General features: G+C 59.0%; 1 protein-coding gene across 29 annotated transcripts in view; it reads right to left on the reverse strand.

Annotated features, from left to right (window-relative positions):
- The window catches only part of MADD (MAP kinase activating death domain), a 48787-nt gene that overhangs the window by 13662 nt on the left and 20399 nt on the right, over nucleotides 1-14726 (reverse strand). For 4 of the 29 annotated variants that reach the window (XM_075545736.1, XM_075545749.1, XM_075545732.1 and 1 more), the window contains exons 16-29: nucleotides 14177-14236; nucleotides 13764-13866; nucleotides 13356-13542; nucleotides 13100-13250; nucleotides 12653-12859; nucleotides 10908-10961; nucleotides 9893-9993; nucleotides 9305-9388; nucleotides 8822-8980; nucleotides 5831-5939; nucleotides 5209-5329; nucleotides 5006-5111; nucleotides 3566-3676; nucleotides 2046-2153 (exon numbers count right to left, since the gene is read on the reverse strand). In XM_075545736.1, coding sequence (XP_075401851.1) covers nucleotides 2046-2153; nucleotides 3566-3676; nucleotides 5006-5111; nucleotides 5209-5329; nucleotides 5831-5939; nucleotides 8822-8980; nucleotides 9305-9388; nucleotides 9893-9993; nucleotides 10908-10961; nucleotides 12653-12859; nucleotides 13100-13250; nucleotides 13356-13542; nucleotides 13764-13866; nucleotides 14177-14236 — 1661 coding nt within the window. The remainder of the gene's footprint in view (nucleotides 1-2045; nucleotides 2154-3565; nucleotides 3677-5005; nucleotides 5112-5208; nucleotides 5330-5830; nucleotides 5940-8821; nucleotides 8981-9304; nucleotides 9389-9892; nucleotides 9994-10907; nucleotides 10962-12652; nucleotides 12860-13099; nucleotides 13251-13355; nucleotides 13543-13763; nucleotides 13867-14176; nucleotides 14237-14726) is intronic. The other 25 variants (XM_075545761.1, XM_075545748.1, XM_075545760.1 and 22 more) reach the window with 11 other exon arrangements.

Below are 14726 nucleotides of genomic sequence, written 5' to 3' on the forward strand. Positions count from 1 at the left end.
CGGGGAACACAACCCCGTTTCTGCAACCAAACAAACGGCCGAGAGCGAGGGGAGCAAAGACGGACCGCCGTGGGCCGAGATGGCTACGCGCCATTCTGGTCAGCACGTGTCGTCCTAGTCGTGGTAAAAGTGTGTCCTTTAAGCAAAGCCAGCATATAAATCTTGCCTGGGTTCTGGGCCAATGGAAGCAAGTGTAAGACGACGTATATGAGACCACAGGGACATGACGTGGGCGCTGACTGGGCACAGAGAGCACAGAAAGGCGTCACGGTAACTCACTTCTAGGGGTGATGGCGGCACCGGTGCTATTTGTAAGGCGTCCCTATTAGAATCGTGTCTCCCAAGTCCCGGGCCGTCAAGCTGGCTCCAACTCGTGGCCACTGCACGTGTGAAGGCAGAGCTGCCCCGTCGGCCTGGCTGTCACCCTGAGGAGCCAAGCCTCTTTTCCACAGCACGGCCGGGTGGGGTGGGACTGCCAGGCTCTAAGAGAACAGCAGGGTCCACGCTGAATATTTATGAAGTGACCTAACGTCTGGGATGTGCTTCAAAGGAGGAGGGCAGGGCCAGGAGAAACCTGATCGGCCGCATGCTTACAGGCAGGCGATACCACAAAGTTCATCCTCCTGCTCTTTGACATTCTTGCATATGCGACATAGAAGTGAAAAAATACAAACCGACGACAAATCGGACAGATTGGCAACTTTCATCACAGACAAATGACTAGCCCTAGAAACTGGGGAGGCCAATACTCGAATGACAAAGGAGACGAAGAGACGAAGAGCTCACAGTACAAGAAATGCAAATTGTGCTTGGGGATGCAAGATGCCCAACCTTAGTTAACAGAAGTGCACATTGAAAAATACACCAAGATAACGTTTCCTACTTAACAGATTTCAAAATCCAAACGTTTACCAATGCATTCTGTAGGGAATTAGGCATTCTTAAAACGTGCTGGTGGGAGTGCCCGATGGCAGAACCTAGAGGGTAAACCAGTACCATCCAAGAAGTCGTTGCATTTACCCTTTGGCCAGCAATCCTACCCGAGGATTCTTACACAGACTTGTATGTACAGGAGTGTGTCACTCGCAGGAGAACGATGAACTCAATTAACAACTCACTGCCGCAGGGAGGGCCCCTGCGACGGGAGGCATTTCTGCACTGGGTCTCTGGGGAGAGTCAAACCTCCAACCACCCACTAGCAGCTGAGTGCCTTAACCTCCTGTATCGCCCATAGACTCCAAAGGCAGAGCAAGCACCCACCCACGTACACTGACTCACGAAACAAGCAATGGCACAATGACCCGCCGCACTGTGGAATACTATACAGCTGTACAAAAGGGATTAGCGCTCTTTTTGTTCTATTTTTCTTGTTGAGAAATGTCCTGAAGACCTCGGGATATGTTTAATGGAACAAAAACAACAGCAGCACCAAAATACAGATCAGCAGGCGCAGCGTGGCAGCTTCTGCAAGAACGGGGAAGCACTATGTTCGCATCTTACTGTGTTTGCCTACAGAGGGAGGCTGCTGGGAGACACAGGAAACAAATACAGGGGTTACTCAGGAGAGGGCGCCGGTGGGTGGCACGGGAAACACAGACACCATCCTCGGTGGTGCTGATTCATGACTGGAGTGAGTGCACAAGAGAAACCGAGGGAAAGCATCTCTCAGCTGCGTTCTTTGCGTAAGAGCCTAACAAGAGGCTGCTAAGTGGGTCATAAAAAAGAAGCGAGAGGAATGTCCCGGCACCAGTCCGGGCAGTCCTCTGGGACTCTCAGATGGTTTGCTCCCCGCCCGCTCCCCTTCCCCACAGTCCAGCACCTATCAAAAACCAAACCCAACCCTGCCAAGTGGGTTCCGACTCACAGCCACTCTGCAGGGCAGAGCAGAGCTTGCCCACAGGGTTTCCAAGGCTGCGGTCTTTACGGAAGCAGCCAGCCACGGCTTTCTCCTGTGGAAAGGCTGGTGGGTTTGAACCGCTGATCTTGTGGCTTAGCAGCTGAGTGCTTAACCACAGCGTCACCAGGACTCCCTGGTCAGCACCTACCTCCATGAAAAAGATATCTCCATTTGTGTCTGTCCCTGCGTGTACCACAAATGTCTGCTTCTTCATGTGCCGGCTGCCACTGGACCGGATAGAGAGATCTCGTCCATTCTGGGGGGAGAGAGATCTCTTAGGGACACCCCAAAACCCTCCTCACAGAGAACCCTGGGCCAAGAGCCCCCCCAACTCAGTGCTCAATTCACATCTGCGGCTCAAGTCAGCAGAGCCTCCTGTGTCAGCTACGAACTCGCTGCCATCGGGCAGAGTCTGAAGGACAGGGACGACTGCTACCCTAGGGTTTCCTCACAGGAGCAGTGCCCCCTCCCACTGCTGGGCCTCTGCTCCCTAACCCTACCAAGGACACAGAGGACAGCAGAGGATTTATTTATGTGAGTCTCATTTAAGACTTTTATCACATTAGAACTAACAACTGAGGAGTTAAAAATATATATTAATTCACTGGAAAAATAACTCATTGATTACATGTTCACCCCATTGTCAAGGCTGGGGTAACCTAGATGCCACCAGGATCCAGGCGGTGGTGATGGTGGTGGTGGTGGAGGTGGTGGTGATGGTGAAGGTGGTAGAGGTGGAGGTCGAGGGGAGGTGGTGGAGGTGGAGGTGGTAGAGGTGGAGGTGGTGGAGGTGGTAGAGGTGGTGGAGGTGGAGGTGGTGGAGGTGGTGGAGGTGGGGGTGGTGGAGGTGGGGGGAGGTGGTGGTGGTAGAGGTGGTGGAGGTGGGGGTGGTGGTGGTGGTGGTGCTGGAGGTGGTGCTGGAGGTGGAGGTGGTGGTGGAGGTGGTGGAGGCGGTGGAGGTGGTGGTGGTGGTGGTAGAGGTGGTGGTGGTGGTGGTGGTAGAGGTGGTGGAGGTGGAGGTGGAGGTGGTGGTGGTGGAGGTGGGGGTGGTGGTGGTGGTGGTGGTGGTGGTAGAGGTGGTGGAGGTGGAGGTGGTGGAGGTGGGGGTGGAGGTGGTGGAGGTGGTAGAGGTGGTGGAGGTGGAGGTAGTGGAGGTGGAGGTAGTGGTGGTGGTGGAGGTGGAGGTGGAGGTGGTAGAGGTGGAGGTGGTGGTGGTGGAGGTGGAGGTGGTGGTGGTGGTGGAGGTGGTGGAGGTGGTGCTGGAGGTGGTAGAGGTGGTGGAGGTGGTGGAGGTGGTAGAGGTAGAGGTGGGGGTGGTGGTAGAGGTGGAGGTGGTGGTGGTGGTGGTGCTGGAGGTGGTGCTGGAGGTGGAGGTGGAGGTGGTGGAGTTGGTGGAGGTGGAGGTGGAGGTGGTGGTGGTGGTGGTGGTGGTGGTGGTGGTGGTGGTGGTGGTGGTGGTGGAGGTGGTGCTGGAGGTGGAGGTGAGGTGGTGGTGGAGGTGGAGGTGGTAGAGGTGGTGGAGGTGGTGGAGGTGGAGGTAGTGGTGGTGGAGGTAGAGGTGGTGACAGTGGCAGTGGCAGCGGTGGTGGCAATGGTGGTGGTGTGCCTCTAAGAGGCGACGAGGTCAGTGGCTGGGGAACCCCAGGAGAGATGCCCAGATGTGCGTACCAGGTCTACCAGCTGATCGAGCACCTCGTTGATTTGCTGGCTGTACACAAGCCCAATGTGGGACTTGCCCATGAGACGCCTCACCTTCTTGCGGATATCGTTCTTATTCACCTGGAAAACAAGGCAGGGCCTTCACAAGGGTGGGCTCTGCTCCACCTTGAGGTGCAGAGAGGAGAGTGTGTGGTTCCAGAGATGAGGCCGCCACTGGATATGGGGGAAACCCCTGCATCCCGCCAACGGGCTCACGTGGGGTAACCGTCTTGACTGCCCGGGACAGCCTCGCTAGCTAAGTGGCTCTCGGAGCAGTTCTGGTGTGAGTTGCTGGGGGCACGCACAGAGACACTTCTAACTCTGACACATGAGTAGTGACACCCTGGACTCAACCCAGCCAGACACCCCTGAGGGTTAGGGGCATGACCCCCCCCTGCACCTGAGCTAACTGGCACCCTGGAGTTCAACAGTGTGAACCGTGAACAGGGGAAGAAAGGCCCGTGGGGCACCCTCTGCGTCTCTTCAACCAGTCTCTTCAAGGCCCAGGAGGCTGAGGAGGACAGGGGAGAACGCGGGGGGCCTCTCCCACCAATCCCAAATGCAGCTATCCCGGCCAGGGTAGGACTCTTCTGACCCCACACCCCCGCCACAGCGAGGACCCAAGAGCAATCCACTCAGACGAGTCGCTCTTTCTACTCAGCTATGAAAAACCCCACAGGATAAATCCCATGGAAAAGCGGATTCTGAGCTGCCGTTCTAAGGCGTCTAAGGCCTCCTACTTAAAGGAAAAGATTTAAATTCATTGTCTTTTGCGGGGGGCTCCGTTGATGAAAACTCTTTAGCGAATGAGACCATTTGAAACTCAAATTAAGCCAATGGTATAGGCCGTCTGGTGGCGTCTCGGGTGAGCTCTGTGCTGTCACCCTAACGGGCTACGGCTTCAGCCACCCCTTGGGAGCGAGGGAGGGAGGGAGGCAAGCTACTCCCATGCACAGCCTTGGAAATCCTGGGGGGCACTTCTACTCCGTGCTCGGAGCCGACCTGATGACAGTGGGCATGGGCTTCCTTTGCTCTTCAATGTGGTCATCAACGACCTTTGCAGGTCCCTTAGCCAAACAGCCTGGCAAACCAAAACCCAAACACACTGCCACCGTGTGGATGCCGGCCCACAGCGGCCCTGGAGGACAGGGAACAACTGCCCCAGGGAGTTTCCCAGACTGGAAGCCTTGCTCCCTTCTCCCTTGTCTCGGAGTGGCTGCTGGTTATGAACGGCTGACCTTGAGTTCTGGCCACCACGCCACCAGAGCCCCCTGGACAGCCAGGTAGATTCCCGGACTCTGGATTCATTTGCGAGGAATGTCGGCGCTAGACCACCGGCTCTCAGTCAATCCCCGGGCAGCGCCTCGCCTGGGCCGGCACTGAGACGAGGAAGCAGGCGCGGGGCATTACCTTCATTAGCAGCATGTAGGAGATGAGGTTGTGCAGAAGTGTGGCCAGCAGGCGGTCCTCGTCATCCTCCAGGCGCTTCCGGTCGTGCTCCCCCAGGGACAGATACCTGAGCAGGAAAGGAAAGGCACAGCCGGTGGGATCGCAGCCGGAGCCCGGAGGAGACTGGACCTGCGCATGCCCCAGGAGCTCCCTCGGCTGCTCACCGGTCCATCATCTCCTGGGGGCCCTGGTCCATACCCATCCCTTCTCGCTCCAGCATCACGGCATCCAAGAATGCGTCTTCCCAGAACTGCATTTGGTCCCATAGAGTAGACCGCTCTTTGCCTGTGCGGGACAGGGTTTGTTTAGGGAACTCACGTGGCGACTGCAGGTAACCTGCTGTACCATGCCAACACGGCGGCCAACCCCAAAGGCAGAGTAAGCCCTCCCGCGACAAATTCCAGGCACTGGGAGTGTAAGCCTCTCTCCCCGGAGCGAACAGAACATGCCTGCCACCAGCCCCTGCTGCCTCCCAGTGGGGCCGGCCCCTCCCTGTGGAAAGAGGCGAACGGGCACACAGAGCGGTTACTTAGAGAAAAGGTCTCCAGGGCGGCATCCTCTAACTGGTCCCACATGGATCCTTTGTCCCTTCCTGCCAATCCGAGGGCAGGAAGGAACCCGGGAGAGCAAGCAAGCAAGGGAGGAAGACAGAAAGACAGGCTGCTGATTAGCACCAAATTCCCACCCCTTCTGGTTTTCAACACCCTACCCCACCCCCACTAGTTCCGTGCTGTCCTCTCCCTTGCGCCCAGGGGAAGGAAGGGGCTGTCCCTGCCGGCTTCTCACCGAGGAGTCCCTCGTAGAGATACACCCGCTGGCTGGCGTCTTCAGCAGAGCGAATGGGGCTGCTCACCAGCCTCTCCTTCGTGCTTGGCTTCAAGCTGTGGGCCTTACCCTGGCGAGGTGACAGGGCAGTTGTCAGAGGCGCCGGGGCGCAGAATAGCAAGCAGCTCACTGAGCACTGACCCCAGTAGCTAGCCACTAAGCTGGCCTCTGCCACTCTGCTAGCCACTAGCATCCGACTACAAGCCGATCGACCGGGTCACCCACGCCTCCTAAGTCACACAGTGCCATTAACACTTGGCCTTGTTTTGCCTCTTAAGGCTTTCTTTTCTCTAAAAGAAAAACCTACCAAGCTCTCTGGTGCTGGATGGCCCAGTGGTGGCAGACTGATGGGGGCTTGGGGCCCTGCCTCTTATTAGCTGAGGGACCTGGGGTGGCAAACACCACCTCCCCTGATCCCAGCTTCATCCCCCCTGCAACACCCCCCTCATAGGACCACTCCGTTTGAAAACGCTCAGTCAGCATTTTCCTCTGTCCTCTGGTCTCTGCTGGCCCCACAGGCGTGCACTCAGCCGCTGGCTGCCACGTGGGTAGCTCGGGCCCCCCGTGGGACAAAAGGCCTGTGAGCTGCTCCCGTCAAGATTCCAGCCTGGAAACCCCTATGGGACAGTCTGACTGTCACCAGGCTGCGCTGCTATGAGCTGAAATGGACTTGACACCTAACGCCTTCCCGCAGTGCCTCTCAGAAAACCCCGCCTCCCCGTCACCACCACACGCACAGACCTGCGACTCCCCACAAGCCAAGAGGTAGCTGTGGTAGCCAAGAGGTAGCTGTGCCCACTTCCCAGCACATGGGACAGAGCGGTGCTGAGAGGCTACTGGGTAACGGTGTGGCTGAACGTTAGCCCAGGAGTTTATCCAATGGCCAGAAGGGTAAAACAAAGCTTGTTTCTTGCAGAAACAGCCTGATCTGAGCCACGACGTTCAGGTAACACTCTCAGCAACCTCACTGTGCAAAGAGCCCTTGGTGCCAGGAGAGGTCGCCCCCAGCGACATGGGTCCTTGCAGAAGAGCGAGTCCGTAATAGCCAAGCGTTCAGACGGGAGCACATGAGAAAGATTTAAAACAACCTCTGGAAACCTGTCTGTTTAGACTCCGGGAGAAAGAGGATCTATTCGTCCTGCGATCCCATGCCTTCCCTCTGGCATGTCCTCACTCAGCTAAGAGCATGTGCCTGAAGGCCTTGGGCATGACCACCGGGGTTCAGTACTGGAGTCCGGCCACATTTTATCCTCCATTCTCCCCACACATCAAAATGAGGATATACAAAGCTCCCGTAGAGACCATCCTGGAGCGCTGTCCGGGAGAGCAGTCAGCAGTGGAAGCCTACCGGCAGCTCCCGAGAGAAAGCTGAGGCTGTCTGCTCCCAGAAGACTGACCACCTTGGGGACCCTCCACAGGACCACTCTGAGTCTGCATCAAGTCAGCAGCCATGGGATGTGGGGCGGTGGGGGACGGGGTTAGAAAATTCCCGTCCAGTCTCAGGAAGCGGTAAGCACAGAAGGCTCACATGGCCTCATGGGGCGGGGCCATGGGCCCCCAGCCGTCTGCCTTTGATCAAGAAGACTGTTTCTGCCCACCCTGATGACTGGCTTATCCGTGATCTAGGGCATGCGCTGTGTGTCCTGAAGCACTCTGTTCTCCGTGTGTTGCAAAAGGCCAACCACTCATCACCATCGACTGAATGGCCTGTTTCCTGGGAGGGGGAATCCTGCCTCCTTTCTGGAACTCGGCACTAAGTAAACAATATACAAGATGCCAGCCAATGAGTGAACACTTCCAATAACCATGGAGAAGTCCCCCGAGAAGGGGACTCCCCTTTCAGCCAAGCAATCCCCAGAGTCTACCATGGGGATGCAGAGACCCCCTAGGGCCGGGGAGGGCAGCCCGCATTGAGTTTCAGAGGCTGGAACTCTTGACAGGAGTAGAAGGATCCATCTGTCCCCCGCAGAGCAGCTGGTGGTTTTGAACTGCTGGCCTTGTGGCTAGCAGGCTAACACAAAACCACAGTGCCACCAGGCCCTCACAGCCTGTAAAGCAGACAAGAACACCCACAAGGCGGCACTCCTCAGGACAGTCAGTTAGGCCCACCAACTGTGCAGTGTCTGCCCCAGAACAGGGTCCACAAGGCATGCAGGGGCAGGGATCCGGGGAGGAAGTGGGAGGAGGGCAGTGAGCCGAGGAAACACAACAACTGTCACAGCGTGGAGCGTGCATACACTGCTGAGCAGTCAACGGATCTGCCTCGCGACCTTTACCCAGACCACACAGAATGCCCAGAGAAGGCCCGCTGTAAGGCTCTGCATAAACAGAGCTGTGGCAGGAATAAAGCCAGTGCACAGACAGAGGGACTCTGGTCCCCAGAGGAGCCCTCACTGCCACCGCTGCTGCTTTGTCTACTTCAAGCACAAAGCTTTTACTACGTAGGTCTGCCTGGGGGGTGGGGGAGGGAGGGGCTGATTCATCAAGGACTCAGCAGAGGGTTCACAAGCCTAAAGAGAAAGCCTTAGAAACACTTGTCAAAGCGGAAATGCATGGGCATTGTCCCTTTGTCCCTAGTCCACCCACTGGAACAAAGCTCTCTTGGAAGAATACATCCAGAATAACCCTCACAAGGGAGGAGACCTCGTCCTGGGGTGTGTTATCAGGAGGGGCTGGTCCCTGGTCAAGTGGAGGGTCCGTGAGGAAGAGGAGGGACCTGGTGGCTGCCTGCAGTCATGGGTTCAAATACAGCAACAACAGGGAGGGCGGCGCAGCACTGGGCAGTCTCATTCGCTGTGCGCTGGGACCTGCCCACCGGCAGCAAGGACCACGACCCATGCCTTCTCTCCTCTTTCCCTTCTTGTTGCCACTGTCTCTGTCCTTGCACACACCCCCACCCCGCCCCGCCCCAGTGAAAGAAAGGGTCTTCCCTGGGCAGTGAACCAAGCTTACAAAGATGGCGCTCGTGGCAGAGTTGGTCTCGATCTCACTATCGGACAAGGTGGCCCGAGAGCTTGCCAAGTGGGCACCGCCCTCACCACCTGGCCCATCACCCGCATTGCTGCTCAGGTCACTGTCTGCTCCAAGGGTCTCTCCAGAACTGTTACTCACCTGGAAAGGCAGAAAAGGTAGTCAGGCGCAATCCCCAAGGAAGAGCCCCAGCAGCGCCAGGCTGTCAGGGCCCCCGATGAAGCCAGAAGGTGGCATCGTGCCCCTGGCTCTACCAGGTCGCCGCTTGCAGTACCTTCTTGAGAAGACGAGAAGCCCTGGGGGAAATCCCAGGTGGGGAGACCTAGAACAGGGAAGCATCTCCACCTGGAGAACTCTGCTGACCTGAGACCAAGCGCGGCCTCCAGAGGGAGGAGGCAGCAGCTCCCTCTTTGAGGGAGACGCCCACACCCCCGCCCACCGAATGCCAGTGTGGTGTACCCCTACCACGGTGCTAACTTCAGAATCCTGACTGGAGCTTCGGATCATGACAGCTGGGCTCACACCGACAACGGGGTCTGGGTCGGTCCTCTGGAACAAGACACGGGGACACAAGCCCATCAGAGCCGGGGTCCCATCTGTCCTTGGCTTCCTGGAGCCACACTGGATGGTTCTTCCTGTGCCCACCCACCCACCCCCACCCTCCTAGTTTCACAGCCCCCCACCCCCACCGGCAGAATACAAAACGTATTCTGGGAAGACAGAATCTAAAGACGGTGGAATTTTCCCAGGGACTCCTGAGGCCCCCGCCGTAGGACCGAGGCAAGCAGCCCACGGACGCTAGGGAAACGCATGCCCACGGTAGAAAAGACATACAGGGATGAAGAACAAGCTGCAGGTCGGCCGCCCACAACCACACAGGCAAGTTTCCGGTGCTTTCCTTTCCATCTTTCTGATTTTCTCTGAGAACACCGGGACTCGTGTACAGCTCCGCAGGCATTTCCCCATGTCCCTGCATCTCTGGGCCCCTCAGGCAGGCCTTGTGCAGACTTACCCCCCGAGACCAGACCCCTCAGGGGACACTGAGGCACAAACCTGGGACCCGGATGTCAAGCTCACACCACTGTCGGCGCTGATCTGAGACTTTTTCTCCGCTGTCTCGGCAAGGTCAAAGGTGGGCTTGACTGCTTCAGGCCCTGCAGAGGGGGAAGACGGCTGGTCACTCTGGGCACCCAGGACAGGGGCAGGCTGGCAAAGGGGGTAGAGCCGCGGCACAGCCTGGCTCACTCGCCTCCCCACACGCTGCCCTGCTCAGGACCCATGGAGGAAGGTGTCCCCGAGACGCCTTAAGAACCGAGGAGGATGAGCGAGACCTGGTCTCGAGGTATTCTGCTGCCAGCTTCTCAGCCGGAGACAAGGAGGCAATCACCCCTGAACAGAGAACCCACAGGCAGAGGCCTGATTCACACCCCACTGCACTCCACAGGCAGGGCCACACTGGCGCCTGAAACCAACTAGGTGTCCCCAGGTCACGTGGTGGGCCCCCAGCCACATAAGATAGAGAAACGGGGTCACTGGTCACTGTCCAGTCCACCCTCTGACTGCTACAACCGAGACAAAAGCCAACCCCCCATCTTTCCCTGCCCACCCACGAAAGTACGGCAGGAGGACAGGCTGACAGAAAGCAAGAGAGCGTGCCTGGGCAAGCCGCCAGAGAAAGCTGGGCAGCTACAGACTCAACACGGAGGGGGCAACCATCTCTGCCAACTGTACCCACAGGCCCCTCAGTGTGAGAAGGTACCAGCCAATGAGGGGCACAGAAATGGGCAAACATCCTCCCACCACATCTGCAGCAAGGGAGGGCGCGTTCGTTCCAAGCGGCTTTTCTCAACAGACACCCAGATCACCGCCTACCTGCTGGGGAGGCGTGGCTGAGGCCCCACACACCTGCAAGTCACACCCCACCTGCCTACTCTGACTTGGTCCAAACACACCCCCTCCCTGAGAGCAAATTTGGGCTGGGGCTGACCAAGGGAGCCTGCCCCACATGGGCCTGGGGAGTTGGCAGGTATGGGAGACGTGGGGGCAGGAAGGCGCATTTGTTCCTTACTCTGTTTTTCCAAAGCTTTTTGCTTTTTCACTTCCTGGTGCTTGTTCCACAATTCTAACCCAGATGCAATGCAAGCGGGAGAAAAAGACAGACAGAGTCAGAGGCTGGTCAGACAGACGGAATGGAAACCACCACCCCCCGCCCGAGTTAGTGGGGTCTCGGGCCTAAGACTACAAGAGATACAAAGCTATGCTTGCTTCCGCTGGGGGTGGTGGGGTGTGTGTGTGCGCAGGGGGAGTGGGGAAGAGAGGGGAATCAAGAGATCTGATGTCTTCCTTCAAATTTGGCTGGACGTTTCTAACCATGACCCCAGTGCAGCTGTGAGGTTCCACGGAAAGCCAGAGGGAGTGCTCTCGACAGCTGCTCCTACCAGGTGGCATGCACGCCAGCCAGCGGGCAGGGGCCCTGTCACTGAGGGGCCGCAGACACACCTCTGCCTTCTGGGGAATCGTCTGCTGTAAAGAATCCAGGGAGAGGGTCGCCCCAAACGCTCGATGATCTCAGCACAAGCCCCTTCCGCTCAGCGGGCGGCACAGAGGCCAGCCAGGGGGACGGTCACCAGCCCCTGCTGGGGCTACCCCAACCGACTCCCTGCAGCGTCCCCGCTGGATAACCAGGCATCTGGGAAAATCGATTCTACCGGGCCAAGTGCATGGAAGGAAGCTCGTTTCATTTCTCCCGTCCCGGACAGGTTAAGAGGAACACCTTCCCAGGTAAGGCTGGGAGGACAGCACACCTGGCCAGTCTTCTCCCCGGAGGGGGCCTTAGCAACAACTTAGTCCCATTCCCGCGTGGGAGGGGCAGAGACCCTGAGACAGGAGGTGACACTCCTGAGGCTGCACCCCCAGACCAGGAATGAACTCCAGAGCTCCAGGCTCCAGTCAGTGCTCTCTCTGGGACATCCCACCAGGTCTCTCGGCCACGGATCATGCTGGGCCAGAGAAGTCGAAATTCAGCCCACTCACTGCCAGGGAGGCGATTTCAAATCACAACCAACCCTGCTCGGACAGAACGGAACCTCTCAATTCCTACGGAAACAGACAACCTTGTCGCCCTCCCGCGAGAAACCTGGCTCCTCACGGACACCTCTGCGTAAGGCCACGGCGCATGACTGTGGCAAAGAGCCGCGCCCGGAGCGTGGGGCCTCCGAGTGGACAGGAAAGACCTCACCACGATGACTGCAGGTCAAGCAGGAAGTGCGCCCGACGGAGGCCATGCCCGCGCGCTCACGAGGCGCTGCCCGAGGCTGAACTGACAGACCAAACACAAGCAAGCTGACTCGGAGGCCGGGCAAAGCGAGGTGCCAACTCAGAAAGAAATCCACCCTCTGCGGCACGCCACCGAGAACCCAGGTTGGCCAGGCTGGCTGGCCGGACCAACCTCCGAGGAGACAATTCCAGGCAGAGGCCGGTGGGCTGGGGAAAAACTGGCTTTACAGAGCCGGACGGTCCGAGGTTGCCAGCCCCGAGATGCCTCTAGGAAAGTCACGGGCCTTTCTACCATGTGGATGAGGAAGTCCAGATGCACAGGAGAAGCGGCGGCCCAGACCCCCTGCACTACGCTGTCGGGGAGGGGAGGGGTGGGGTGGGGAGGGGACGGGATGGGCGCTCTGAGAGGAGAGATGGCCAGGGCCCGTGGAAAGGGACCAGGACTGGTGTCTCTCTGGAAAGCGAAGCACGGGAGAAAAAAGCAGGGTTCTGGGTGAGCGGGGAGGAGGGGGGCACACCCCACGCTGAGATGCCTACCGATAGAGGCGACGAAGTTCTCCTCCTTTAAGCTCCGCGTGTCCGGTTCCTTCGGGCCCCTGCCTGTGGCACCGAGCGCCCGAGGTCCCAGCTGGGGAACTCTCAGCTGTGCCATGGCCTTTGGGTCCCCCCGCCCAGCCAGGCCAGGGTCTCTGAAGATCGGGGTGTTCACGCTCTCCGTGGGACTTCTCTTCCTCCTGTCTGGCTCTGGAGAAAAGAACAGCCCGGGAAGCGGTCACGAAAGGTGGTGAGCGGGACCGAGGCGTGGGCGTGAGGCGGGAGCGGGAAAGACGCAAGAGCTGAGGAGGAGGAGGAGGAGGTGGAGGGAAAAAAACAGACAGACAGGGAAACATCCACACTGTACAGACACGCTAGTTGGGCAGGACTCCCTGGGAGAGGAGTGGGAGAGCCATGGGTGGCCTGGCGCTCGCCCAACATGACCCCCACCTTTACTGTAGTAGTGGGTCTGCGCGATCTCCAGAAGCCCAAAGATGCTGGCCATGCCGCCCAGCCCAGCGTGGGTGTACGACTGCTCCAGGCTGAGGACCGTGCACTTGAGCAGGTCCAGCATCCCCTTATAGACCTTCCGGCTGATCTCCTGCAATGAGAACCCGCCCTGCTGCCATTGGCCACACGGCGCCTGGCATCCGCCGGCTGCTTCCCAGGGAGGCCAGTGCCCAGCCCCAGGCCCCCCAACACTGACCACATCTGGGATGATGTCCTGCCGGGCCTCCTCCTCCGACTGCGTGGTACGGTTCAGCTTGCTCAGGACGAAGACCCGGAGCTGCTCGCTCTCCAGCAGCCGCCGCACCTTCTTCATGCTGAGCCAGCCCACCCCCTGGCCGTCCAGCACGCTGTGCACCACCTCCTTCAGGAACTGCTGGTTCTCACTGTGGGGCACATGCCACCTCTGGGGTCACCAGCCCTGGGACAGAGCATCCCCCCACACACACAGACACCTGCTGCTGCCCACCCTCCCACTGCCTGCCTGCCTGCCTGGTGCCAATAGAGGCTGCCCAGAATGGGTGGCATCCCCCTTCCAGGAGCCCCCTTCCCCTCTCGCTCACCCCACCTCCACCAAGCACACCCAGGGTCGGGCTCCGTGCGGTACCTAGAGTTGCTGGAGCGGCCCTGGGGTGACGGGGGCTCTCTCTTCACGGTGGGGCTGTGTTTAATGACAGACGACTTCTGGTCCACCAGGGCCCGCCTATTCCCTAGAGCCGGGAGGAGGGGGATGAGCGATGTCACCACGTGCCAGGAAGCCAGCAGGCAGAGCAGGCTCAGCTCTGAGCTCCAAGCTCCTCGCCCATTTCCCGGCGATATGGAGGCGCTGGGGATGGAGACTCAGGCCACTCCACATGCACCGGCAGAGGCCCCCATGGGCAAGCGCAGGCGCCGCAGGGGATGGGGCAGGGCGGGTCACGGGTGTGAAGCCGCCTGCTCCACAGAGGACGATGCTCAGACGGGTGCAGACGGTGCTCGGGCAGGGGTTAAAGGTCATGCACAGCTCACGGTGAGACCCACCTTCACCCCTCCCGGGGCCGGCTTCAGTAACAAGCTCCACTAGAGTATTTAGCCCAAACACTGGGACATAAAATACACAATTAGTAGGTGCCCCGTGAGACCCCCGACCCTACACCCCTCCGTGGAGTCGTCTAACAGGGCAGTCTGAAGGGTGCATGGACCCTTGGCTCTTAGGCGCCTCTGTGGGGCTGGAAGCCTGATCCAGGTGGCCAGGCGCCGGGCCAAGTGCTCCGGGAAAGGCCATTTGCTAAGACTGTCGCCAGTCTGGGCCTGGGCAGATGGCACACGGAGCCTTCGGGGACCGCACAGGCACATGCTTGAACAGGGGGCGGCTAGTGTCACGGCCCAGGGGACCGAGGGGACGCACGGGGAAGGGACTGGTCCTACAGGTGCTGCTGTCATCGGGAGGGTGAGTTGGGAGGGGCAGGGGAGGGAACGAAGAAGCAGGTGAGGCAATGCAGCGGCATGCAGATGCTCCTGTGACCTCCCTCTGCCAGGACGACCCGGGGAGCCAGGGCCACCAAGGAGCACTACCCACTGCGAACTTGCC

This window comes from Tenrec ecaudatus, chromosome 4 (assembly GCF_050624435.1).
Source record: "Tenrec ecaudatus isolate mTenEca1 chromosome 4, mTenEca1.hap1, whole genome shotgun sequence".
Classification (NCBI taxonomy): Eukaryota; Metazoa; Chordata; class Mammalia; order Afrosoricida; family Tenrecidae; genus Tenrec; species Tenrec ecaudatus.